This window comes from Oryzias latipes, chromosome 15 (genome assembly GCF_053564925.1).
Source record: "Oryzias latipes strain Hd-rR chromosome 15, Olatipes_Hd-rR_3.1".
Classification (NCBI taxonomy): domain Eukaryota; kingdom Metazoa; phylum Chordata; class Actinopteri; order Beloniformes; family Adrianichthyidae; genus Oryzias; species Oryzias latipes.
In genome coordinates this window covers 5575595-5601635 of record NC_136251.1, presented here as the reverse complement: position 1 = coordinate 5601635, position 26041 = coordinate 5575595, and the positions used below count along the sequence as shown (strand labels likewise).

General features: G+C 41.9%; 2 protein-coding genes across 2 annotated transcripts in view; both read right to left on the bottom strand.

Moving 5' to 3' along the window:
- The window catches only part of ncapd3 (non-SMC condensin II complex, subunit D3), a 34887-nt gene extending 29703 nt beyond the window's left edge, over window positions 1–5184 (bottom strand). Inside the window, exons 1-2 of the mRNA XM_011484054.3 lie at window positions 5026–5184; window positions 2760–2932 (exon numbers count right to left, since the gene is read on the bottom strand). Of these exons, the coding sequence (XP_011482356.1) occupies window positions 2760–2932; window positions 5026–5077 (225 nt within the window). The 5' untranslated portion in view covers window positions 5078–5184. The remainder of the gene's footprint in view (window positions 1–2759; window positions 2933–5025) is intronic.
- Window positions 5185–11746: 6562 nt separating this feature from the next.
- Window positions 11747–16165, bottom strand: calhm3 (calcium homeostasis modulator 3). Its single transcript, XM_020709273.3, has 5 exons — window positions 16026–16165; window positions 15380–15700; window positions 13410–13537; window positions 13193–13320; window positions 11747–12762 (listed from the first exon to the last, which is right to left on the bottom strand). Exons 2-5 carry the CDS (start codon window positions 15664–15666, stop codon window positions 12316–12318), a joined length of 990 nt encoding a protein of 329 aa, XP_020564932.1. The 5' UTR covers window positions 15667–15700; window positions 16026–16165; the 3' UTR covers window positions 11747–12315.
- Between the last annotated feature and the right edge of the window lie 9876 nt (window positions 16166–26041).

The following is a 26041-nucleotide window of genomic DNA, read 5'->3' as shown; positions in this document are numbered from 1 at the left end:
ATAAATGAGATTTCCCCAATGTGGGATTAATAAAGTCATCTATTTCAGTTTCCTTCTGCTTTCAAGGTTTGTGTTGGAGAACAAAGGAAATACAGTCAGAGATTCCAGTGTTTGCTCCAAATCATCTTTATAAAATAAGAACTGGTTTAATAATGACTGGATTGAAGGACAAATTTAATTTAAGACTTAAATAACGTGAACATTTTGAAGTTCAGTTTAAAAATGATTAAGAACAAAATAATAAAAACAGCATTAAGGTCAAGTGACTAACAGACATATTTAAACTAGTTTGAAACAACTTATTCACTCAAGACTAAAACGTTTAAGTTATATTCTTGTAAGTTGTCTGGAGAAACTAAAAAAACTTCACTCTGTTCACGTTTTTATGTTGTTACAATTAAACTTATAGGCATGAAGATAATGTTGGGTTTTTTTGTGTAAAATGTGTCAAGCATGCTGTGATAATATAAAAAAGAAAAACATTTAAAAAAAATGATGATAAATCACAGCTTAGATATAATATTGTTTTGATGAGGCTACATTCTAATAAACTGGAGGGAAAAACGACTGCATGGGCACATTTTCGACTGCAACCTGAAGCTTTTGTACCTCAATTACAAACAAACCATGGAGGGTCTGTACCTCAATACTGACTATATTATTTAAAGTTTTGGTTGCTGGTGTGCTGCCGGATTTTTATCAAGTAAAAATGTGTACCTCGACTCAAAAGGTGATTTAGACGATTGATTAATGCAATTACCATTTACAGTGCCTTGTGAAAGTATTCGGCCCCCTTGAAGTTTTCAACCTATTGCCACATTTCAGGCTGCAAACATAAAGACATAAAACTGTAATTTTTTGTGAAGAATCAACAACAAGTGGACACAATCATGAAGTGGAACAAAATTTTATATTTCAGACTTTAACAAATAAAAAACTGAAATATTGGTTGTGCAAAATGATTCAGCCCCCTAAGTTAAAACTTTATAGCTGTTGCTGTGGTTCCAGCTGTGTGTCTCTGGGGGTTTGTCTCTCCGTTTTGCACATCCACAGACTGAAATTTTTGCTCATTCCTCCTTAAAACAGCTGGAGCTCAGTGAGGTTGATGGAGAGTGTTTGTCAACAGCAGTTTCAGTTCTTTCCACAGATTCTCCTTTGGATTCAGGTCTGGACTTTGACTTGGCCATTCTAACATCTGGATATGTTTATTTGTGAACCATTCATTGTAGACTTAGCTTCATGTTTTGGATCATTGTCTGGTTGGAAGACAAATCTCCATCCAAGTCTCAGGTTTTTTGCAGACTCCATCAGGTTTTCTTCCAGAATGCTCATCCATTTGGCTCCATCCATCTTTCCATCAATACCTTCCACCGGAGGCAAGGTTCAGTGTCTTTCCCCAAGGACACTTCGACACATGGTAGGGCAAGGCGGGAATTGAACCTGCAATATTCCAATCCAAGGTCGACCGCCCTTCCCCTGCACAACAGGCGCCCTGTGTGTTCAGGGTGATGAGCTGTGTTGCTTTTAAGCCAAACGTTTTGCATTGTTGCCCAAAAGTTGGATTTTGAGCTCCTTCTTCCACATGTTTGCTGTGTCTCCCAGGCGGCTTTTGGCAAACCTTTTATGGAAATCTTTCAGAAATGTCTTTCTTCTTGCCACTCTTCCATAAAGGCCAGATTTGTGCAGTGTCTCCTGATTGTTGTCCTATGGACAGACTCTCCACCTCAGCTGTAGATCTCTGCAGTTCATCCAGAGTCATCATGGGCCTCTTGGCTGCATCTCTGATCATCTTCTCCTTGTTTCAGCTGCAGGTTTAGACGGACGGCCATGTTTTTGTAGATCTGCAGTGGTCTGATACTTCTTCCATTTGAACATTCATGCTTGCACAGTCTCCTTGGGATGTTTAAAGCTTGGGAAATCTTTTTGTATCCAAATCCCAATTTCTCCACGACAGTATCTTGGAGCTGCCTGCTGTGTTTCTTGTTCTTCATGATGCTCTCTGCGCTTTAAACAGACCTCTGAGTCCATCACAGAGCAGCTGCATTTATACAGAGACTTGATGACATCCAGGTGGATTCTATTTATCATCATAAGTCATTTAGGTCAGCATTGGATCATTCAGAGATCCTCACTGAACATCTGGAGAGTTTGCTGCACTGAAAGTAAAGGGGCTGAATCATTTTCCACAGCCAATGTTTCAGTTTTTATTGTTAAAAAAGTTTGAAATATCCAATAAATTAAAATGTGTTTTATATCTTTATGTTTGCAGCCTGAAATGTGGCAAAAGGTTGAAAAGTTCAAGAAGGACAAATACTTTCACAAGGCACTGCATTTATGATTCGATTTACAATTTGATTAACTATCAATTAATGTGTTTGGTTGTGACAAAAATAAACGTTTTATTCTTTGTGTGACAAACTAAACAAAGGCGAGACTTCTCATTTCTACCGTATGTGCTACTGTTTATATAAAAACCTATCTGAAAGCAGGTTTTTCATTAAAACATGTTGAAAGAAAATGGATAAATACATTAGATCTATAAATATTGATTGTCTACACAAGTCTTTGGAAGATGATAACCAAACTAAATCTCCAAATCCCACTGATGACTGATCACATTATAGCTGTTACAACCTGTTGAGTGAATAGTTTAAAAGAGTTTTGGGTGGAACTCTATTGAAAGGTCCATAATACAGTCCACTGAAACTAAATGATGGCAACAACATGACAGCTGCTGGACTCAGGAAGAAAACTGAAACCTGTGAGGATCCATTAATGCTGGTAGACTGTTGTTGATCGGGAACGTAGGCCAGAAAACAGTGATACAGGGTTCTGAAGGCCTCGTCTTCACTGCCATCCAGTTCTTTCTCCAAGACGTCATTCAGTGGTTTCCTCTCTGTAAACTCGGTGTCCCATGCCAGGTTCACCCAGTCTACCAAAAAAAAACCACAGGTCAGCAACAGCAAAGTCACTACATAAAGAAAAAGACACCTATCAGAGTTTTTCTTTCTTACAGTGACATCTAAATGCGCTTTTTACTTTTTTTGAAAGTAGTCAGATTCAGGTTACACCATTATCTGAATAACTCGCCACGAACACTTTGAGTACTCCTGTCCAGCTGCTCGTTAACACAACTCTCCAATCAGCCAATCACATGGCAGCAACTCAAACCATTTAGTCATGTAGACATGGTCCAGACAATCTGCTGGAGTTCAAACCAGCAGTAGAACAGAGAAGAAAGGTGATTTAAGTGACTTTGAACGTGGTTGTTGGTTCCAGACGGGATGGTCCAAGTATTTCAGAAACTGATGATCTACTGGGATTTTCACCCACAACTAGGGATGGGAATAGAAGCCCCATGAAGCTTTCCTAGGGGTTCATGTAATTGTGCCGGAAACATGAACCAACCAGTCAGGGCTTTGAAACCACACAGAACAGCGACATCTGGCGGCGGACTGGAACTTCATCATCTGCTTCACCTTAGCTCCTTGTAACACTTCAATGTGGAAATGATGATGAAAAGACGTCGAACAAAATAATGTTGTTAATGGTGATAAAAAACGAAGTAAAACTAAACAACGAGTTACGTTTTCTGTGAGAAGTACTTGACACAGCAAAACACACATACATGAAGAAAATAAACCAAAGCAAAAAAAGAAAAAAATTGTAAAAAACCAAACCACTGATCTGAAACCCAGGAACTCTGGATGAAGCCACCATAATTATTCCACTGACCTATCTCTACTACTACAATGCCTTCCGGCCATCATATATTGTTAGAACTATTTTCCTTACAAATAACATTCATTAGTGTGTTGTCTTATTAGGAGAAAGCGAGTTGAAACGATCCTGGGCCAGTTTTTTTTTTTTTTTTTTTTTTTTTAAACCAGGAGTCATGGTAAAGTGCGATGAGCTGACGCTGATTCCAATTCAGGGGTAACAATAGAACTGCTGGTCGAGAAACGTTCGGGATTCATTTGTATTTCTAGAGAACAGCGCCGAACTGTTCAAACACAAGTGACATCTGAACCCTGGTTCAACCAAACGATGCCTCTGGCGCGTCATACGTCATCAACCAGGTGATCTGCGCTAGTTGACACGCGCCCCAAAATATTGTGCCGAACCACTCTGCTTCATGAAGGTGAAACAAGCGAAACGTCCGTGTCACACGGGCCATCCCTAGTCCCTACCCACAACAGAGAATGTTCTGGAAAAGAGAAAATATCCAGTGAGCTGCAGTTCTTCTGTGGGCAGAAATGCTGTTGATGCCAGAGGTCAGAGGAGATTCATGACCAGGCATGTCCGTCTCTTTAGTTCCATCTTCTGATGCTACTTCCAGCAGGATAAGCCACCGTGTCATAAAGCTGGAATCAACTCAGACTCTGGTTTCTTGAACATGAACATGACTTTACTGTTCAAAACTAATTTAAACAAGCAAGCTTTGAGGTGCCAAGGTGGTACAGAGCCAGTCAGCTATTTGTGGATGCTTACATCCCCGCCTGTGAAGCACTACTGCGTAAGCTTACATACGGCCTTATGGAACGCCTGGACAAATCTAAGAACTCAATTATCATGTCTCTGACTGATCCCAAAAGAAGCTCATGCCGCTACACTTCTGCCCTGAGGAAACACTGGATACAGCGATTATACTCTTTTTAATTTATATCTTTTTACTTTTTATTATGTATACTGTATTTGTATCTTTTTCTATGGACTACATCTGAGTCTGAAATAAAAGTGTGTTTGAAACTCCTGCTTGCTCTGGTTTGTTTTTTAACTGACATGATATGAAACGACAGAATAATGCACACAAACGAGGAATGCCTTGTGCTTAGTTTATATCTAACTACAATGTGATTATTTTCTGCGACAATTAAACAACTAAAACGAAATAGTCAAGTTCATTCATGTTCAGCAGTTTCGACGACGTGATACACAAAAACCATGACGGCCGCGTCAAAAAAATACCCGACAACCGCATGACTTTACAGAACGTAATATGAACGTGCCGAATGCAAACCATACCTTCAGGAATTTCATTTAATCTGAGGAACTGTAGAGCAGATATAACATCCATCTTGTTTGTTTTAAATTAGCCCGCTCGAAACGTTGTCTTTATACGCATGCGCACTAACAGCATTTATTTTTCTGATTAACAGTTTGAACGCTATCGCCACCTACTGGTTTGGAGTGTATCCAGTCAGTCAGTACTTTGGTATTTTCCTCTCCCTAAACCAACTCGTTCGTTTTCCTCCTTCCACATCTACTTTTCTATTTTACATCTTACAACTCCTGCAAGTAGAAAGATTTATTCAGGAAAGAAACCACATTTTTGTGGTTTAGTTTATTGTGTTTTTCCACCATTTTGCCATAGTACCTTTTTCATTTAATGGTTTTATTCTTCAGAAAGAAGATCTGTCTGTCTGTCTGTCTGTCTGTCTGTCAACAAGCTACCATACAATCTTTCACAAATGATAATGACATTACATAGCAATATAACATTACAGGGGCACAGCCATTTCTTCTTCTTCTTTCTCTTTCGGCTTTTCCCATCAGGGGTCGCCACAGCGAATCCTCCTTTTCCACCTCACTCTATCATGGACATCTTCTACCCTAACATTAGCCAACTTCATGTCCTCTGTTAAGACATCCATGTATCTCCTCTTTGGCCGTCCTCTTGCCCTCCTGCCAGGCAGCTCCATCTCCAACATCCTTCTACCAATATATCCACTATCCCTCCTCTGAACATGTCCAAACCATCTCAGTCTGGCTTCTCTGACTTTGTCGCTAACACAGGCAACATGAGCCGTCCCTCTGATGTACTCGTTCCTTATCCTGTCTAACCTGGTCACTCCTAAGGAGAACCTCAACATCTTCATCTCCGCTACCTCCATCTCAGCCTCTTGTCTCTGTCTCACTGCTACCGTCTCTAACCCATAGAGCAGAGCTGGTCTCACCACTGTCTTGTACACCTTTCCTTTGAGTCTTGCTGGCACTCTTCTGTCACACAACACTCCTGACACTTTCCTCCAACCGCTCCAACCTGCCTGCACTCGCCTCTTCACCTCTTTTCCACAATCCCCATCACACTGAACTGTTGACCCCAAGTACTTAAACTCCTGCACCTTCTTCACCTCAGCCCCCTGTAACCTAACGCTTCTACCTTGATCCCTCTCGTTCAGACACATGTATTCTGTCTTACTACGACTGACCTTCATACCTCTTCTTTCCAGAGCAAACCTCCACCTCTCTAGCTGTTCCTCCACCTGCTCTCTACTCTCACTGCAAATTACAATGTCATCCGCAAACATCAAATGGCACAGCCATTTCTTGATGTCCAAAATTGCAAAACCTTAAAGCAAAATAAGATTAGAATAAAAACAAAGGGGTAAAGAAAAAGATTCAAGGAACTGATAAAAAAACCTAGTAGAGGTTAGTTGTGAGCCAGTTAATTTAGCAGTTTTCCAGGTTAGCATGTTTTTGTATTGAGCTAGAATGTATTTTGAATACATTGACATAATATGGAAAGTACAGTTTGCTACCTCTCCATTTACAACACTGAATGTGATGTTTGTCAAGTATGAAAGTGTTTCTGAAGAATGACTAAAAACAAAAGTCAAAACCAGAAATGCTTTTTCATTTTCAAAATGAAGCTGCATTTGTTGACTCAAAATCAAAAAGAAAAAGCAATCCGCCAAACCGCTTTTTCTTTTTCTTATTCTTTTTCTTCTTCAACATTGCTTATTCTGTCACTTAATTAAAATGATATAGAAAATGCCATTTGAGACTTCATTTTTAAAAAGTTCTCTAGTAAATGCTTAGCAAAATTCAATTAAAAATATCTAATTTGACTATTAAAATGGATTAACAGAAATGCTTTTTCATTTTCACGATGTAACTGCATCAAATGACTATATAAAATAATTTTAAAAATCAATCATTCAAAATGCTTTTTCATTTTTTACTTCAAATCGCACATTCTGTGACACAATTAAAGTAAAATGAAAAAGGGAGTTGCATTTTCGTCTTCACATCCACGGTCTGAAAAGTATAGCGTAATTCAATTCCAGTCAGCATTAGGAGGGAGGCGGGGCGATGACGTCAGTGCTCACTGTTCCACCTCGCTTTACGACCTCCCGGCAAACAGTGTTGCCAGATTGGGCGGTTTTGGTACTAGATTTGGGTGAAAAAATGGCTTTGGACGGGTAGGCATAATTTGGGTGATTTTAGGGTCGGTTCGGCGGTTTTTATTTTCTCATAAAAATACATTAGCGGACTACGTTAGGCTGGGTGGCTGTTGGAGTTCTGCTAAGCTTCTGCAGTCAGGACCATAAATATTTGGACAGAGACACATTCTTTCTAATTTAGTTTCTGTACATTACCACAGTGAATTTTAAATAAAACAACTCAGTTACCATTGAAGTGCAGACTTTCAGCTTTTATTCCACGGGTTGAACAAAAACATTCCATAAAAATGTGAAAAACTAAAGCATTTTTTGAACACAATCCCTTCATTTCATGGGCTCGTAAGTAATTGGACAACTGACTTCCATGCTATTGCATGGGCAGGTGTGGGCAATTCCCTTGTTATGTCATTATGAGTGAAGCAGATAAAAGGCCTGGAATTGATTAGAGGACTCGTGCTTGCATTTTGAAGATTTTGTTGTGAACAGACAACATGCGGTCAAAGGAGCTGTGGGGAGAGTGAATCATCTAAATTATCCATTAATGGTACTACATCTGAAAACCCTTTAAAAAGGAGCACTGGGAAGTTTAAGATTAATTCAATTTCTTAAAATATGTTCATGAGAAAAACAAATGTTCAAAAGACTAATCATTCAAATCACATAAAATGCAAGGTTCAACACAAAGTTTAAAAAAGAAATTCAGGAACAGGATACATTTTATTAAAGGGGCTATTTTATGCAAAACCAATTTTTTTGAGCTTCAATGTGTACTAAAATGTTTATTCCTCATGAAAAGAAAGCCCAAAGCAATATTTTGACCTGTTCAAGCATTTCTGAGTATTCCTCTAAAAACCTGCACTCTGAGCACCAGCCCCTCCTCGTCCACAAAAACCAGCAGGTTGTCACATTGTGACATAGATAAGTGAAGAACAGCCGGAAGGAAGGAAGAGTCTGCACTGCCCTGGCTAACACAAACATTCACTTTCTCTTCGGAGCTAGTGGGGAATTCTTCCTTTTTAATGCACAATATGCATATCCATCTTTGCAAAAGTTTGAATGTTGCTTGTTTTCGTGTGCGAAACACAGACACGATGCTGAGGCCGACTTTAGGATGACGCCATGAAGTGGGCGGCACACACAAGCTGAGAACGGCGGCGCCTCAGAAATCCAGTCATTTTACTTCCGGGCTTGAAAAAAGCTTGTTCTCTTGTGTGCCAAAGTTAATACATCATCATATGCATGAATACAGTTTATTAAAAGGCTTAAGTACAGCATCGTATAGGTCTCTTGTGAAAATTATGATTGGGCTCAAATCCCAATGAAAGGCTCACTGGAAACTCTATGAACGTAGATCAAAAGATGACGGAAGTGTTGAAGTGGGACTTTGTTCTGTTCAGCCTTATTGACTCCTGCATTGATTATTGTAACTCTCTTTTCTGCGGCTGTTGTGCGGAGGGAGGCGATCATCCTCTGATTCCAAGGCTGCAGGAGTGTCCTTGAGCAAGACACTCAAATCCACATGGCTGGTAGTTAGAGTTCAGCAGCAGTGCTCAGTGTGTGCATGGGTGAATGTGACTGTAAAGCACTTTAATCACGGTAGAAAAGTGTTATAGAAGCATCCACCATTTATCATTTTTGCTTGGTCTTCCTCAGAAAATCCTCTAGTTGAGAACTCGAGCTGCTTTGATCTTCACCAAAACCCCATTGTAGAAGCTAATCTTTGTTTCTCTTCCTTCCTTTCTATTTCTTAAGTTTGAACATAATTTTAAAGGCTTCACTTCTCCAGGATCCTGAAGACTCTTCTCAGCATAAAAACGTGAGTTTTTCTCCTTTTCTGCCCATAGCAGACAATGATGTAGGGGTATTCCTTGCAGGATGAGATGGTGCATTGTCATGCATGAAGATGATTTTGTTACAGAAAGCACGCTTCTTGTTTTAGCACTTAAGGGACCGACCAGCTTTCTCCTCATGATTCCAGCCCAAGACATGACTCAGCCCCCTTCATGCTAACATTGCAGCCTTGTTGGGACTTGGTGAACATTCACCATCCACCCACTACTCATCAGTGAACAAGAGTCTTTGAAAATGAGTTTTCATATATTTCTGGGTCCACTGCAGTCATTTCTGCTCATGATTTTTGTTTATGGGTGACTGAATAGAAGGTTTACGTAGAACTGCCAACGCGTGTCTGTCCTGAATTAGCCACAAATCTCTCAATAGTACGATAATCACACTGAAGTAATGATGGGACTGGTAAGAGTGACGCGTCGCACAGTTTGAAGCCCTGTGAGATGACTCATTGACTGATTGTTGTAATATTGTGCTAAATAACTTAAATTGAATTGAATACTAAGCAGATGTGAGAGTTACCTGCCTGGTTTTTTGTGGTGTTTTTGTCTTGTTCTGTTTTCATTGTCAGTCTCACCAGGTTCTGGTTTCATATAGTTAATCACCCTCAGTCTATTTAAGTGTCTAGTTTTCAGTAGCTCAGTGTCAGGTCCTCTGCTCTGCTCTGTTTTCTTCCGTCACTCCTTTGTTGCTCCCATGGTTTTTTCATGTTTCAGTTTATTTATTAAATGTTTTAGGTTTCTGCCAACCATGCCTGGTCTCCAGCATATTGGGTCTCACACCACAAGTTTGTGACAGCATGATAAAAGGCAGAAACACAGAAAATCCTACCAGATATGGAGAAAGTAGAAAGTATCATAAAATTGAGGAGGAAAAGGACAATAAAGGATAGATTCCCCAGAACAGAGGTAGAGGCTGTAGTGGAGGTGGTTTATCTACGTGTTACCGGCTATTTTTTCTATATTTGTTCACTATTTAAATTGGATGCAGTCATTGACTTGTGTGCCTGAATGTTTTAAAAGCCTTCATGCAAAACTCACCAGTCCACACCCTAGTAGTCAAATGATCCCTGTGACATGGCATTGGTCTTGTTATTGGGTGGAGATGGGTCCATCAAGCTTGGCCCACTGAAAGCTGGAGACCCCACCAGATATAAGATACAATTATCAACTTTAAAATTAATTAACTAGAAAGATTAAAAACATTGTTTTGAAAATCTCAAAAAGGAAAACATCATTGGGAGAACAACAATAGACGGTCAAGTTTCACATGTTCTCTTTTTCCGGCCATTTTGAGCGTTTAATTGACCCCACAAATGGGATTCTTCAAATACTCAACCTACTCAAAGGAAGGTTGGGTTTCTTACTTCTCTAAGCAGGCAAATTGTTTTCAGCAGTGCTAACATGATCACACAAGGGTTTTCTAATCATCTGTTAGTCTTCTGACACAATGAGCAACCATAGTGTACCATTAGAACTGGTGGAAACGGACATCTAGCTGGGGCCACAGTCACAGAGAAAACCATTTGTAAGACTTTATGCTGAAATGGTTTAGCACAGGGTCATCAAGTCTGGTCCTCAAGAGCCATAACCCTGTCTGTTTCCCAGCTCTCCCTGGACTGCCTGATGCTGACTACTTGAACTAGATGTGTTCAGTGAATCAGGACGTGGAATTACTTGAGTCAGCCAATCAGCAGCAAGCTGGTCAGGGAGGACTGAAAAACAGGCAGGGTTGAGCTCTTGAGAGCCAAGGTGGGCCAGCCCTGGCTTAACATCTTGCAGTGCTAGCAAAGTCCGCCTCCTTAAGAAGACACGTGCAGACCACCTGAAGTTTGCCAGTGAACACCTTCATGATTTAGAGAGTGATTGAGAAAAGGTGCTGTGGTCAGATGAGACCACAACTGAGCTCTTTGGAATTAACTCAAGAGAAATGCTTCCAATGACCCCAAGAACACCATCCCCACCGTCATCCATGGAGGTGGAAACGTTATGCTTTGGGGGTGTTTTTCTGCACAGGGCTACTTTACTGTGGATGGGAGGATGGGCGGAGCCATGTACTGTCAAACTCAGAGTTTGACACAGGAGGCTTAAATGGGTCGTGAATTGGTCTTCCGACAGCATAATGACCCAAAATGTACAACCGAGGCTACCAAAAAACGACTGAAGATGTAGATCAAGGTCATGGAGTGGCCCAGCCAGTCTCTGGACCTTAATCCTATTGAAAACCCATGGAGAGAGCTGAAGCTCAGAGTTGCTAAGCAACAGCCAACCAAATCTAAATGAAGTCATTTGGAAAGAAAGTTGGATCAAAATTTCTCCTGATATTGTTGGTGCAGAAACCTGGTCATGAACTACAAGAAACCTCCAAGGGATGAAATACTAATATCTCTCAATGAAATGCTAAATAAATGTTGACAAATTCTTTAAAGTCGACTCCTTGATTTTCTATCCCTCGTTGTTTAAATGAGCAAAGACTACACCTCCTTCTTAAGTGGGGAAACCTAAAAAATCACCAAGGGATCAAAAACTGTTTTGGCACAGCTAAGCCTCTACTCTGCTGTGTTTATTTCAGTGCGTTTTGATCCAGCTGTTTTACTATGGTTCCTTGTTGATTTTTAATTTGCTTTCACATGACAGAAATGTGTATTCAGAGGACGATTGAAAATCTGCAATCACAGCAGATTTTCTTCTTTTCAAAAAAGAAAACATGGGTTTTGAAGGAGGATGATGTTCTTTATTGTTTACAGGAAGACATTGCGAATGTCTTACATGTCTGTGGTGGAGACTGCAGATTTAAATGCAGTCTAACTCAATTTCATCACATTGGAAGGAGGTTTGGCTCAAATCCTTTTCTGTAATTATCATAAAACCTAAACTGTACACCTAAACTCAACTTTGATCCTTTTGCTACATGAAAACAAAGTAAAGTCATGAACAGGAAGGGTATTATCAAAGGCTTTTCTCTCCTCAGTCGCTGACCCGCCCTCCTGCCTTTCAGTCACCTTCATTACTGTTCAAACAAGTCAAAACGATCAAGTATTTCAATCCATGAAAATGTTGGATAAAATGGCCTCCTGTGCTCCCTAAAAAATGACCCTGGACTTTCTATGCTAAAGAGGATGGGAAAAGAAGAATAGGAGGTTATTTCCTTGAGAACAAGTCCAACTTAAACTACCAATTTTGTCCTTTTTCCACCAGCAGTCAGTCAGCTAAGCAGACATTCTAGTGTTTCTATGCAATGTTTGGAGACAAAAGGCGACTCGCTGAGTCCAGTTTCACGTCTAAAGATCAGAGTACAAAGTCCTCCCTTCAGAGTCCTCCCAGGTAACACATGGTTGTGGTTTATAGGCAAACCTCGTCACATCCAGTTCAGGTTTACTGTAGTACCACTTGTTAAGCAGCTGTTCCACCTGTTCTTGCTTGGTTATTCCGTGGAGCCTTTCTTCTTCCTCCTCCAAGTCTTCTCGAATAACGGCAAAGAAGGGTGGATGTGGAAGATGAAGAATGGTGTCCTCACGCATGTCCTCAAAAAACTGCACCACACACTTACGGGCAAAGTCCCGAGCGTGCAAGACGCAGGTTTCATCAAAGAGCCGCTGCTCCACATCCAGATAATTGCTCCAATAGCGTGTCTGCAGGAACTTGGCGTGGTCATCAAAGCAGGGCTTCACCAGTCGTCCCAGTGCTCCCAATAAAATAAGGAACAGGAGGATGGACCAACCCACTGCCTAGACAGGGAAATAAGTAGAACAACAAGACGTTGATCGTGTAATGTTAAATAAAAGGTGGCAGTGCGATCAGCTCCAATTGTTTTCATTTATGTGGAGGGTGTGTTTAACCCTTGTGCTGTCCTAGGCACTTTAACGTTGGGAGTTGGGTCATCTAGACCCACTAGACAGTGCGCTGAACCTTTTTTCTTCAATGATTTGTGATCTTCACTGGTGTCCATGGATTACATGAAATCTTTCCACCTTTATCCACCTTTGTCATGGTAGGGAGAACACGTCAATGTAAGGGTGGGGTCATCTAAGATAGCACAAGGGTTACATGACACCCAAGCCCACAAAATCTACAAAAAGGCCTAAATGCTGAGCAAGTGATATGTTTTATTGAAGTTCTTTACATGTACTTACAAAACTTGAAGGTAAAAGAATTTACCTGTGAATAGCACCGAACATAACGAGAGACGGCTTTGCGGAAAGAGCTGTTCCTGAAAATAACATCCTCTTTGCAGGGCACTTTGGCCATGATCTTGGTCATATCCAGCCCAGTGTTGTTCGGTGCACCTAACAAAAAACACAACACTTGTTCAAAGTCATACATTATGGATAGGTCAAATTTGTCGAAAGCTGTGTGCTTGGCGTGTTTTAGATACCTGAGAACAGTGCAGGGTCCACACTCACACTGAAAGCACAGATGAAGATTTTTCCATCCAACAAAGTGACCAAGATCCACACCATTGGTGCGAGCAGAGCCCTCTGAATCATAGCTGAAAATAGGTATCTATAAGAAGATGTTCAATTTATTACACCCCTCCAATGAAAATAGTGTATATAACTCGTTTTTGTCGCATTTTTCTGATGACGGAGGGCATTGTTACAAAGTAGATGTATCTACTTGTCACCTGTCTGCTCTAGCTCATCACTTTCAGACACATCATGCATGTAAAGCACAAGACTGGTTTTATTTTGTCATGTTTTTCACATTCTCTTCCTGGTGCCCAAAGAACAAAATGGTGACCACGGCCTTTACTTCCTGTTTAGTAGTTGGGCACAGGAAGTGGAAAGTATTTTGATTTCTTTGTTTACCGTTTTGTTGGAATGATTTGAGTTGTTTGTTTATTTATGTTTGTCTATGTTTAAAGACTTTAACTGCATGATTTACAAGACATTTCTATATTTTGTTGTATATTTACCTTATTGTTTGTTTAAAGTGGCCTCCTTCCTGGGCGTGGCCAGCCAGTTAACTGGAGCCCATAAAAGGAAAAGAGCTCAGTGTGAGGGGGGAGAGCATGTGTGAGCTGCGCGGCCCAGGTGTGAGCTGAGCGGCCCAGGTGTGAGCCGCGCGGCCCAGGTGTGAGCCGCGCGGCCCAGGTGTGAGCCGCGCGGCCCAGGTGTGAGCTGCGCGGCCCAGGTGAGATCATAGAATAAAAACCTGTTCCTGAACTTAAAAGTCATCTGCCTCCTAAGTAAACCAGGCCACTCTAGTCACATCACGTTGTGACAGGCATATATTAAGAAAATTGCATTTCAGAGTATTTCTTTATTCAAAAATTCAGTTGGAAAAAGAGATAATTTGTTCCATTAAAAAATGTTGGGCGGGCCACAGTCTCTCTGATCTGCTCCATTCTGATCATCCACTGTCAGACACGTAGATCCATGGTCGTCTTTGTTTTCCTGGTCTGAGCTGGAATCTGGATCAGAACTGGACGGCTAGATAGCTCCAATATTGCTCGCACTTTTTGTTGCACCCGTAATATTTAAAAATAAATTCTTTAAAGACCCACTCCGATCATCTCGTTTTCTAGGAGATATTTACTGCAGGGCGGTAGGAGTTCACTAAAAGATTCACCTCCAAGTTGTTGGTAGGACTTTGGCTGCGAAGTGACCCCCCCCCCCCCCCTTCCCCTCCCAGTTGCTGAGAGCTTGGAGCTTGTGGCTTGCCCAAAGTATTTTCTACGTCACAAATAAGCTCTTTTTCAAACAGCTTTTTTTCGTCTGCTCCTGATGCACAATTTGAATTAAGAAATACTCAGACCATGCTATTTTCTTCAGTAATGTCCTCCATCATCAGAAAAATATCACAAGAACGTATTTAAAACACCCAAAACATGATTTAAAAAAAAAAATCAAAGTAGCTCTTTAACAACCATACAATGAGATATCGTGGATTCTTTCTTAATATCGCGTCTCTCGCTGCTAAAGAGTATCTATGAAGAACAAACTCCTCATTTTAAGTGCAATAACTTGCTGAATAACAAATACTTTGTTGCCTTACTCTAACCACAGGTTGCTGCAGTTGTTGTGGGAGTTAGAATTGTCTCAAAGATTCAAAGAAAAGGCAGAAGAGACTCAGAGAGGGCCAAATCTTTGGAATTGGCTTTAAGCTTCCCAGGGAACATGCCACTCTCACATCCTCTTCAGCTGCTGAAGCCTTGTAGTAGAACAAGAACAGCATACCTGGCCTATTCAGTGCATTTTGTGTATAACGACAGATAAAGACCAGCCTGGCAGCTTCACAGCAAGGTAAAACAATTGTGACTCCTACGTATTGTAAGGAGCGGATTTAGTTGCATTCTTAAATGCCACTGTTGCGTGTCCTTTTAGTTCTCAAACTCTGACGTACTTGACAACAGCAGGATTCTTTGGCCTGTTTCCTGCAGGCCTCAGCCACTCATCCATCATGACCCCTGTGTGCCGATTGACAAGCACTCCCAAAAAGAAGAAAATGACGGGCGGAACGATCATTACTCCAAGGGAGTAGAGCTTGTTGTACTGTGGGAGGCAGGGGCAGTTAAAGTCAAAGCTGGTGTAGAGCTTGACGCTGACCAGAGCGAGTACGATACAGATCCCATTGGAGATGGACTCAGAGTTTGACTGGAAGTACTGCAGGACGAGCTTCAGACGGTCCATGACTCTGGGTCAAGTTGTACTTCTGGTTTCACTCCTGAATGGATCAAATAAACACAGATTTTTTGTTTGTTTTACTTCCCTCAGAAAAAAGTAGCACACTTGAAGTTTATTTTATTAGGTTTACTTGAGTATAGGTATAGCAAGTCTACTATAGACCATGTATAAAAAGGGTAAGAAGTGTACTAACTGAATACTTCAGACTAAAATGGAACCTTTTAAGTTTACAGTGTGTAGATAGCATATAAAAAGTAAACCTCAAGTATACTACCTCACTTTTATTATAGACTGCATGTACTAGTACACTTAAATAGACTTCTATTTGCTAGTGGAGAAAACAAAGAAATTCATGTCTCACTTACCTGAGATGAAACAATCCTTTTAAATAAATGTGAAAATCTGGGATTAGGTTTCCAGCTGAGCGGTTTTATTTAAAGTACTAGTTCTAGAGTACGCACAGCAGGGATCCTGAGAAGAACGTGAAAACACCTGAGCAGGTGTCAAGGCAGCACGGACACACCCAGTCTGCTGAAAACACAGCCGGTCAGAGGCGGAGCAGCAAGCCATGTTATTGTTCAACAGTATACGCAGATGACGTACTGATAACGTGAAATTAAAAGATCAATCTTAGCATATCTACGGATATACTGAATAACAATTCTGTGCATACTTTTTCTGCTTTCATTCTGGATGAAAACATCAGTTTAAAAAGCTGTAAATATGAAGATAAATGCTGTGAGTGTGGTGCACACGGTGCTACCAGGACAGTTTCTGCACTTTTTATGACAGATTTGCTTTAACTTCATTTCTTTAAAGGCAAATTTAACTTGCAAATCAGTACAAAAACAAACTAAAATAATTACTATTATCCATGGCACTGAAATGACTTACAGTTACAGTCCAAATCTGATCATTTAGAGACAAATGAAGAAACCCTGAGGATTCTTTGAAGTTTTTAATGTCATGGACCAGAAAGAGCAAACAATTTGGTGAATGTATAGGAAACCTTTCTCAATAAAGGAATGGAAAGAAACCTAGAAACCCCACACGGCTCCTGGTGTTAAAAAGGTTGGCGTCACTCCCTGGCTCTCCTAAACCAGATATGTATCCACACCCTTTACACTCTCTGCACAGGTGTCAGTTTATGCTTATATGTGACACACTGGGCATAACTCACGGGGCATAAAGGTTTTCCACTTTAGGTAAAATCACCACCAGTCTCCTCAGCAGCTTCAAGCCTGTTCATGATAGGTTTGTTCTGTTTCTACCCTCCCTGTTTCCTTATTTATCCCCCCCTCTGCACTCCTTTCCCTTTTTTCTTTTTTCACACACTATTCCCTCCCCCTCACCTAAGCTGCCACATAACCCAGCCACTCTACAATAGTACTGATCTGCACAACACACTCAGACACTCAGGATGTCCAGCATTACATCACATGCACTGTGCATTACACATTAAGCCTCATAGCAACATCAAGCACACCATTATGTGTACATATATACTCATTTTTGCCTCCATCAACAACATACAGTTTCTAACATTCACCTCAACAGCAGCATGTCCACCCTAAGGTTAGTTACTTGGAATGTGCACGGAGCTGGAACCAGAGAGAAGAGACTGAAAGTAATGAGCAAATTAAAAGATCTCAAAACTGATTTTGCGTTTCTTCAAGAAACTCATATGTCTAATTCCTTAGTGAATATTCTCGCCACAGCAGATTTTCCCAACGTATATTCAGCCTGTTATAATTCTAGACAGAGAGGAGTAACAATTATGATAAATAGGGAAATTAAATTCACAGAAACTAGTACAGTCATAGACCCAGAGGGAAGATTTATAATAGTCACTCTTTCCACTCAAAATATGCAGCTGTGTTTAGCTAATGTGTACGCCCCCAATGTAGATGACCCTAAATTCTTTCATTCCTTCTTCTCTGCGCTATCTGAACATACAGACAAATCGCTAATCATTGCAGGTGACCTCAACATGTGTTTAGATCCAGAGATGGATAGGCTAAATAACACAGGAAATCTTAGACTCTGGCAATCCACAAACACTGTTAAACAGTACATGGAGGATTTTGGTCTTTGTGATGTTTGGCGTTTATTCCACCCCACGAAAAGAACTTATACCTTTTTCTCCACAGTTCATCAATCATACTCCAGGCTAGATTATTTCTTGGTTAACAGCTCCTTGTTGAGCATAGCTACGGAAGCACAGATCCACCCCATTACTATCAGCGACCACGCACCAGTTTCCCTGACTCTTAAAAACAAAACATCACCACCTTCATTAAGGAGCTGGAGGTTCAATACATCGTTGCTCAGAGACCCTAACTTTATAGATTTCCTTGCTAAAGAATGGTCCTCATATCTTCAAAATAATGACCACCCAGGTATTTCCTCGTGCCTTTTATGGGAGGCCGGGAAAGCAGTCATGAGAGGAAAAATAATCGCCTTCTCATCCCACAAAAAAAGAAAAGAAAACTCTAAACTAGTGGATTTAGAGCAAAAAATCAGACTGTTAGAGGAAACCTACAGCAACTCTCCGGATGAACAAACTCTACAACAAATAAGGAAAGTAAGAATCGAATTAAATGAAATAACTAATCAAAGAACACAGTTTTTATTACAGAGACTACGCTTGGAGAGGTTTGATCACAGTAATAAATCTGGGAAATATTTGGCAAATCAACTCAAAATAAACAAAGAGAAGACAACTATTTCATCAGTCATAGACCTAACAGGAAATTCAACACATGATCCAGTCGAAATAAATTCAGTTTTTAAAAACTTTTACCAATCCCTCTACTCATCCCAAATTAATCCTTCTGACAATGACATCAACAGTTTTCTCAATAGCATAGATTTGCCTAGACCAGGGTTCACCAACCTTTTTGAGACCGAGGGCTATTTCATGGGCACCAAGTGGTATGAAGGGCGCCACTAAAAACCTCCTAGCCCCCCCCCAAAAAACAACACAATTTGAGGACTTCCTTTTGTGTGCCCTATTTTTATTTGCTCATTTTACACACAAAAACATGCATGAATTTTCTAGACTCGTATTACAGGGGGGGGGGGTCAAACTCAGTTGCAGAGGGAGCCTAATTTCAAAACAGACTTTAGGTTGCAGCCGAACAAGATAAATATTTATTGAACACACTAAAGCTAAACTTTTAAACCTTTAAAACTTTAACTTAATTTTAACTTTTTAAACATAAATGTAAATAAAAACAGACAGGAATATTAATCCTCACATTAATGGATTACTCAACCACCTCAACCTATTCTCAAAATCTTTACATTACATGAATCATAAGAATGTCCAGAAATTGTGTAATTTATTTGATCTATTTAAACTTTTGTAATAGACCCTTACTTTTAGTGATTATTTTTTAAGTTATATTTGTTTACATATTTGGGTTTTTCTTTGTCTACCTTTATCTCAGAATTGATATTGTTGTCATTGACAGACATGCGGTGGTTGTTTGTTGAATATTTGCTTCAATAAAAAAAAAAAGATTTTTTTTGGGTGCATTCCCTGCGGGCGCCACAAGGGGTGCTCGCGGGCGCACTGCCGCCCGCGGGCACAGGGTTGGTGACCCCTGGCCTAGACCAACAGAGGAACAAATCACAGCCCTGGAGTCCCCTTTTACCAAAGAAGAGCTACATAAAGCATTAACCAACATGCCTAGTAAAAAAGCCCCAGGACCAGACGGCTTCCCAGCAGAATTTTATAAAGAGTTTTGGCAAATCTTAGCTCCCATTTTTCTCAGAATGACAATAGAAATTAAGGACAACAATTATCTACCTCCAAATATGAACTCTGCTAATATAATCTTACTTCTGAAACCTGGGAAAGATCCCACATCACCATCCAGCTATCGACCCATATCGCTGATTAATGCAAATCTTAAAATAATCTGCAAAGCTTTGGCGGGAAGGCTGGAGAAGGTAGTTCCTTCTCTAATACATCCTGACCAAACAGGTTTTATAAAGGGTAGACATTCATCTACCAACATGCGCAGATTAATCAACCTCATAGATTATACAACCATCAACAACCGAGAAGCAACCATTTTGTCACTGGACGCAGAAAAGGCATTTGATCGGGTCAACTGGAAATTTTTAATAGCCACCCTGAACAAATTTGGCTTTGGAAAATCATTTATTAACTGGATTAAAATACTATATGCCTCTCCTAATGCTCGTATCAGAACAAATGATCAAACATCTCCAAGCTTTAATTTACAAAGAGGAACCAGACAAGGCTGTCCACTATCTCCGTCTTTATTTGCACTATTTATTGAACCTCTAGCTGCTGCAATTAGGCAAAGTCGAGACATTGAAGGCATTCAAACCAAAAATTTATAACACAAAAAAAGTCTTTATGCAGATGATGTTTTACTATTTACTCCTAATTCACAATCTTCCATCTGCCAAATCATCTCCCTAATTAATAGATTTTCCTCAGTCTCAGAATACTCCATAAACTGGTCTAAAAGCACAATTCTACCAATTAATTGCAATTATCTAAATCCGTCATCTATTAAAATACAAACAGGCAACATAAAGTACTTAGGTATAAATATCTCCTCTAGGCTTTCTGATCTACTCAAGCTAAACCACACCCAACTACTTAAAACAACCGAGGCTGATCTCACTAGATGGAAAACTCTACCCATTTCTCTAATCGGGAGAGTTGCAGCCATAAAAATGATGATTCTCCCAAAAATTAACTACCTATTTTCAATGATTCCTTCCAAACCTCCAACTACTTGGTTCAAATCATTAGACTCATTCATTTCCCAATACCTCTGGGAAGGTAAACCCCCACGGATTAGTTTAAAAACTATTAAAAAAAACCTAAAGATAGAGGAGGACTAGGCCTTCCAGACTTCCAGGACTACTACTCCGCGAACAGATTGTGTTATGTACAAAAATGGCTGAATCCTGGTGTGCTGGATGAATCCTGGCTAGATATGGAACAAAATCTCTGTGATAACCTAGATATTTCTAATTTACCTTTCTTCAGTTCTAAAATTAAACAACACAAATGCTTCAGAAGTTTAAACATCAGCTCATCCTTAACAGCCTGGTGGGATTTTTTAAAAAAAAACAACCTCACATTATTTCCATGTAAACTTACCCCCATTTGGAATAACCCTGACATTTTGATTAACAAAAACATGATTCATTTTGCTTCATGGAAGAACAAAGGAATCCAGCAGTTCCAGCATATAATTCAGAATAGAAAATTTATGTCCCTCTCAACGTTATCCTCAACCTATGGAATTAATATAAACAAATTTCTAGAATATCAGCAGCTTAAATCAGCTATAAGCACTAAATACTGCCTGACCCAAATAGACCTAGACCCTCCCCTTACAGTAACACATTTCATGGACCTTAAAAATCCCAAACTCACCTCCAAAATTTATAAGATGTTATCAGACATAGATGAAACCATTTACTTACCCATGACAAAATGGGAGTCTGAGCTATCATTGAATTTTAGTGATCAATTTTGGCTACAGATCTGTTTGAATGCCTTTAATATGACCAAAAGCCCTAATCTGCAACTTATTCAATACAAGATTCTCCACAGAACTCACTACACCGGACAGAGGTTATTTAAAATGGGTCTCAATCAGTCTGCTATATGCACACAGTGCATAGGTAACAACATAGACGACTATTTGCATGCCCTGTGGCTCTGTCCACCTGTCCAATCATTCTGGCGTAAGGTTTGTGAGGATTTATCAATCTGGTTTAATCATAAGATTCCTGCTTGCCCCAAATTCTGCATATTAGGTGACCTGAATAACATCAACATGGAATCTAACAAGGCTTATATGGTTCTCACCGCTGTATGTATCGCAAAGAAAACTATCCTCCTAAACTGGAAATCTAAAAATAATCTTAGCATCAACCACTACAGAAACCTCATGTCAGAGCATATTAGTTCAGAGATAATGTCCTCCACAAAAAACCTGTCGGCTTCAGACTCTCCCTGGCTCCAGCTGGTTAGTCACATCACCTAGTGGGGGTGGGATGGTGATAGGTTGAGCCGGGTCCTGGCTGGTTGGGTGGGCCGGGGTGGGTTTGGGGGGGCGGGCTCTGCCGGGCCTGTCGTTCTCCCGGCTCTATGCTCTGGTTGCCTGGGTGGGGTGGTGGTGGGGGCGCACACTCTGCCGGCAACTTGGCAGGGGTTCCTGGGCGGGTGCCTGCTGGGCGCAGGGTAGGCAGTGCGGCTGACCGGGAATGGCGGCCGGGTGCCGTGCTGGGTGGCTGGTCGCCGTGGCGGGGGCTGGGGGGAGGCTTGGGGCTTTGGGGCCTGGGGTCGTCTGCCCGTGGCCGGTGTTTCGCCCGTGGCCGGTGGTTGGCGCGTGGCCTGGCCCCCCGGGGGTCGACCGCCGCAGTCACAGCAGGGGTTAATGGGTTCACTTGGGTGGGTTTATTTCATTATTATTATTATTATTATTATTATTATTATTATTATTATTATTATTATTATTATTTTATTAATTATTTATTTTTTGGGGGGGGCCTGGGGGGGCAGTGTGCTAGTCCTTAGGGGGGCCAGGGTATGAATGGTGGGGCTGGACCCCCTGCCCCCCCGTTCTGGCACCGGGACCCTTCCTCGCTGGCTGTCTCTCGGCGCCGCGAGGCTCTGGCCTCCAACTGCGGCTGGCTTGCCGTTTCTGGCTGCCCGGCCGCTCTGGGAGGGGGGGCGCCTACCGCGGCCGGCTGGGGGGCCGGTCGCTCGGGGGAGCCTTCTCCCCCGGTTGTGCCCATCCGCCCGCTCCTCCCCGCTCTCACCCAAACAAATATTGCACACAGGCACATAGGGCCCCGGGATCTGGATGGGAGGGGTATGCTGGCGGGGCTCTCTGGGGATGCCCCTCTCTGGGTTCTCGTTGGCACCCGCCCTCCTCCCCGCTTTTTACTTGCATATTAGACACTCTGATTCATCTAGGGCCTTGTGGAGAGGGTCTGGTGGAGGGGGGCACGGTGAAACATCCGTGCTCACCTTTCGCTGGCCGCCCCCACAATTTTAACTTCCTCTGTAGACACACACACTGCATGCTAGCAGCACACACACAGCAAATACACACCACTCACAGAGTGACTCCGGAGTGGGGGGCTTTGTGGCTTGGCAGCGGTGGAGCCCCCCACACTGGTGACCTCCTATTTTACCTGCAGCACACACACAGCACTCCCACACCTCCATACGTGGGTGGGGTCGGGGGGGGGCGGCCGGTCTTCACCCGCCTGGTCCTCTCAGGGCGGCCGGGCTTATGGGTATCCTGTCGGCTGCGGGAGGGGTCGGGCATGCGGCGCTGGGGGTCGGCCGGCTCGGGGGGGGGGGTTACTGCGTGGCGGCGGGGGTAGGGAGGGTAACCAGATGATTGTGAGTATGTGTGTGTGAGTGCATGGGTAGGACCGACCTGGGGGCTGGCTCGCTGGGACCCTCTGGGGCTTTCCCTCCCCATCACAGAGAGGGGAGGGCACTGAGAGGGTTGGGGAGGGGGGGTCAGATATTATGGCGGGGGGGGGGGTTGTAGTGCGTAGGGTTTTAGGGGGGTGGCTGTGGCTGTGGGTGCGTGGCGATCCCTGGGTTGCTATTGTCGCGTGCCTGGGCTGGCTTGCGGGGACGGGGCGCCGGTCGGGTGGTGGCTGGCTCATGGGTTCCGGGGGCCCTGGCTTCGTCCCTGGCCTTTGTCTCGGTGTCCGGCGCCCGGTGGCCCCCATGGCTGCCGCCTGGTACGGCTAAGCGCTCCTGTCTTGTGGCCTGGGGGCCGGACATTGGGTTCGCTTGTGCCTCTGGGCATTGGGGGGGCCCCTGTAGGGGGGCCGTCTCTGTGCCTGGCTGGTGGGGTGGGCGGTCCCCTCCTCCTCCCCTCCCGGGCTGCCTGGGTCCGGATGCTGGGGGGGCTTCTGGCCTGGGGGGCTCTCCTCCCCTTTCCTGGTCTGGCTGGTCTGGCTGGGTAGGTTCTGGCTCCCTTTATGAACACACGGTTCACGTCGGCAGCATGCATGTATCTCCACCCCCACGTGCACGTGCACACTGCCACACTCCCTGTCTGCTTCATCCCTCCTCCTTACCTACAGTGTATTGATGGACAGATTTTTTTTCGCTCATCTTAGTGTCAGATTTTCACCTTTGATGTAATATTTGTCTTTCCAGCAGATCTGGTATAATTGTTACAGCTTAAATTAATAACTTAGTCAAATCAGTGCTTGTATCCCCCACCTTTTCACCTTTCTTCCTTTTACTCTCTTCCACCCTCCCCTCACATTCTTCCCCTCTCCCTCCCCACACACACTAAATGTAACAAATAAATAAAAAATAATACGACAAAAAGGGGTTTATACAAATCTACACTCTAGTTTCTTGAAGCTATATAACCTCTTTTTGTGATAGTAAAACCTGTCCAACACAAAAAGCCTTCAGCTCTAATCTGTTTGCTCAGCTGTTGGACAGAACAAGTTAAAAAAAAAAAAAAAAAAAAGGTTGGCGTCAGTGTTTGGCAGCAGATCAGGCGCTTTGGGCCTTCAAGAAAGGTAGAAAAGCGCTTTACAAGTACACCATTTACCATTTGGGTCAATGTCACCATAAGGTGCCTTTGAGACTTCCCAATATCCCACCAAAAAATATGGGATTTTCCATTTGACTTCACATTTATTGTGTTAGGTGGATGCTGTGCTGTCAGAAATGCATGTTGGTCAAGCTCCCACACTTTTTATAAATCAACTGCAAGCAGACAATGCACACACAAACCGCAAACATGTCAATCCTGTCATGGACGATTTCAGAGTAGATTAAATACATTGTTATTAGATCATAGATTTAAATTCATATTTTCAGAAAGCTACTTAGTCCTTTTGTCAAAACAGTGTATTAATAATAATAAAGCTAATAAGCAGCTAATAAAGAAAATATTAGGATAGTAATAAAATTAGGGCAAACAATTTTATACACACAATATCAGCAAGAATTGCAAAGAAATCTGGTGAAAATTTCTAACATTACAATACGACTTGGACCGTATGTATTAATAAAGGAATCACACAGATAGTTTTGCTAACTTGTTTTTTTTCTTTGAATAGGAAAATGCCAGCGTGGACACATTTTCAAAAGGTCATTAAATTACCTCATTTTGCAGTTAATCAAAGGGTGAAATTATCAGGTGAACACACTGGTTTTGATCCACTCTTCCTTTATGTAGCAAAACACCAAAAACTGAGCCATTAATGTGGCTTTATTGAGATAACCTCTGAACATCAATGTGCACAGTGAAAGAAACAAATCTGATATGCAGTTTCTTCAATGTATCGGTAAGCAACCTTTACTGTTATACCCTGTTATTATTGTTATTCAATTCAATTATGCTTTATTAATCCCACAGGGGGAAATTTAGGTTTTGTCAGTAGGAGCTGTTGAAATATGTAACATTAGTAGTTTGTTGCCATAAACTATCAGAATGTCCTTCCTGTCAAAGAAGGCTTAATGACAGGGTGGACATTTTTGGTTAATGTTAGCATTTATTGAGCACATTATGGATCTTCACTTAGCAACATGATTCAGTTAGCAAGTAGACTGTGTACTGTTGAACTTGTATATTTGGAATTTAGGAAAGGCTTTTATATTAAATCATATTTCACCATGACAGGGTGGTCATGTTATGCTTGACATCTGACTACACACCTAATATGATTACAATTACTAAACAAAAGTGTAAATATTTACTCTGCAACTTGCCACTGTTTCAGTCTGCAGTGAAGAAACACAAAACGCTGGTTGGGATGTCAGTTAAAAAATTAGGTTTTCTTTAAAAAAAGAGATTCATTCATTTTCTAATTCGTTTTTCCCTTTCAGGGTCACGGGGCTGCTGGAGCCTATCCTGGTCACTTGTGGGAGAAGGCAGGGGGACACCCTGGACAGGTCGCCAGTCTGTCGCAGGGTAGAATGTCCTCAATCACACACCTATTCACTGATGGAGAATTTAGATTAACGATTAACTATGGATAATGTTTATGGACAGTGGGAGGAAGCTGGAGATCCCAGAGAAAACCCACGCGTACATGGGGAGAACATGCAAACTCCACACAGAAAGGACCCCCATTGATGTTCTGGTTCAGGTCCCCCAGCCAGGACTTGAACTGGGGGCCTTCTTGCTGTGAGGGAAGAGCGCTAACCACTGCGCCACCGTGCAGCCCTATATTTAAAGAGACAGTTATCCCAAAATGACAGGGTGGAGAGCAAGGTCAGGGACGTGCGCAAAATGTTCAACAGTATTATGAAGATAAAATTTGCGTGAATAAAATAACTTCTTTTATCAAGTAATGTGCACCAAAATTTTTTTTTATTTAG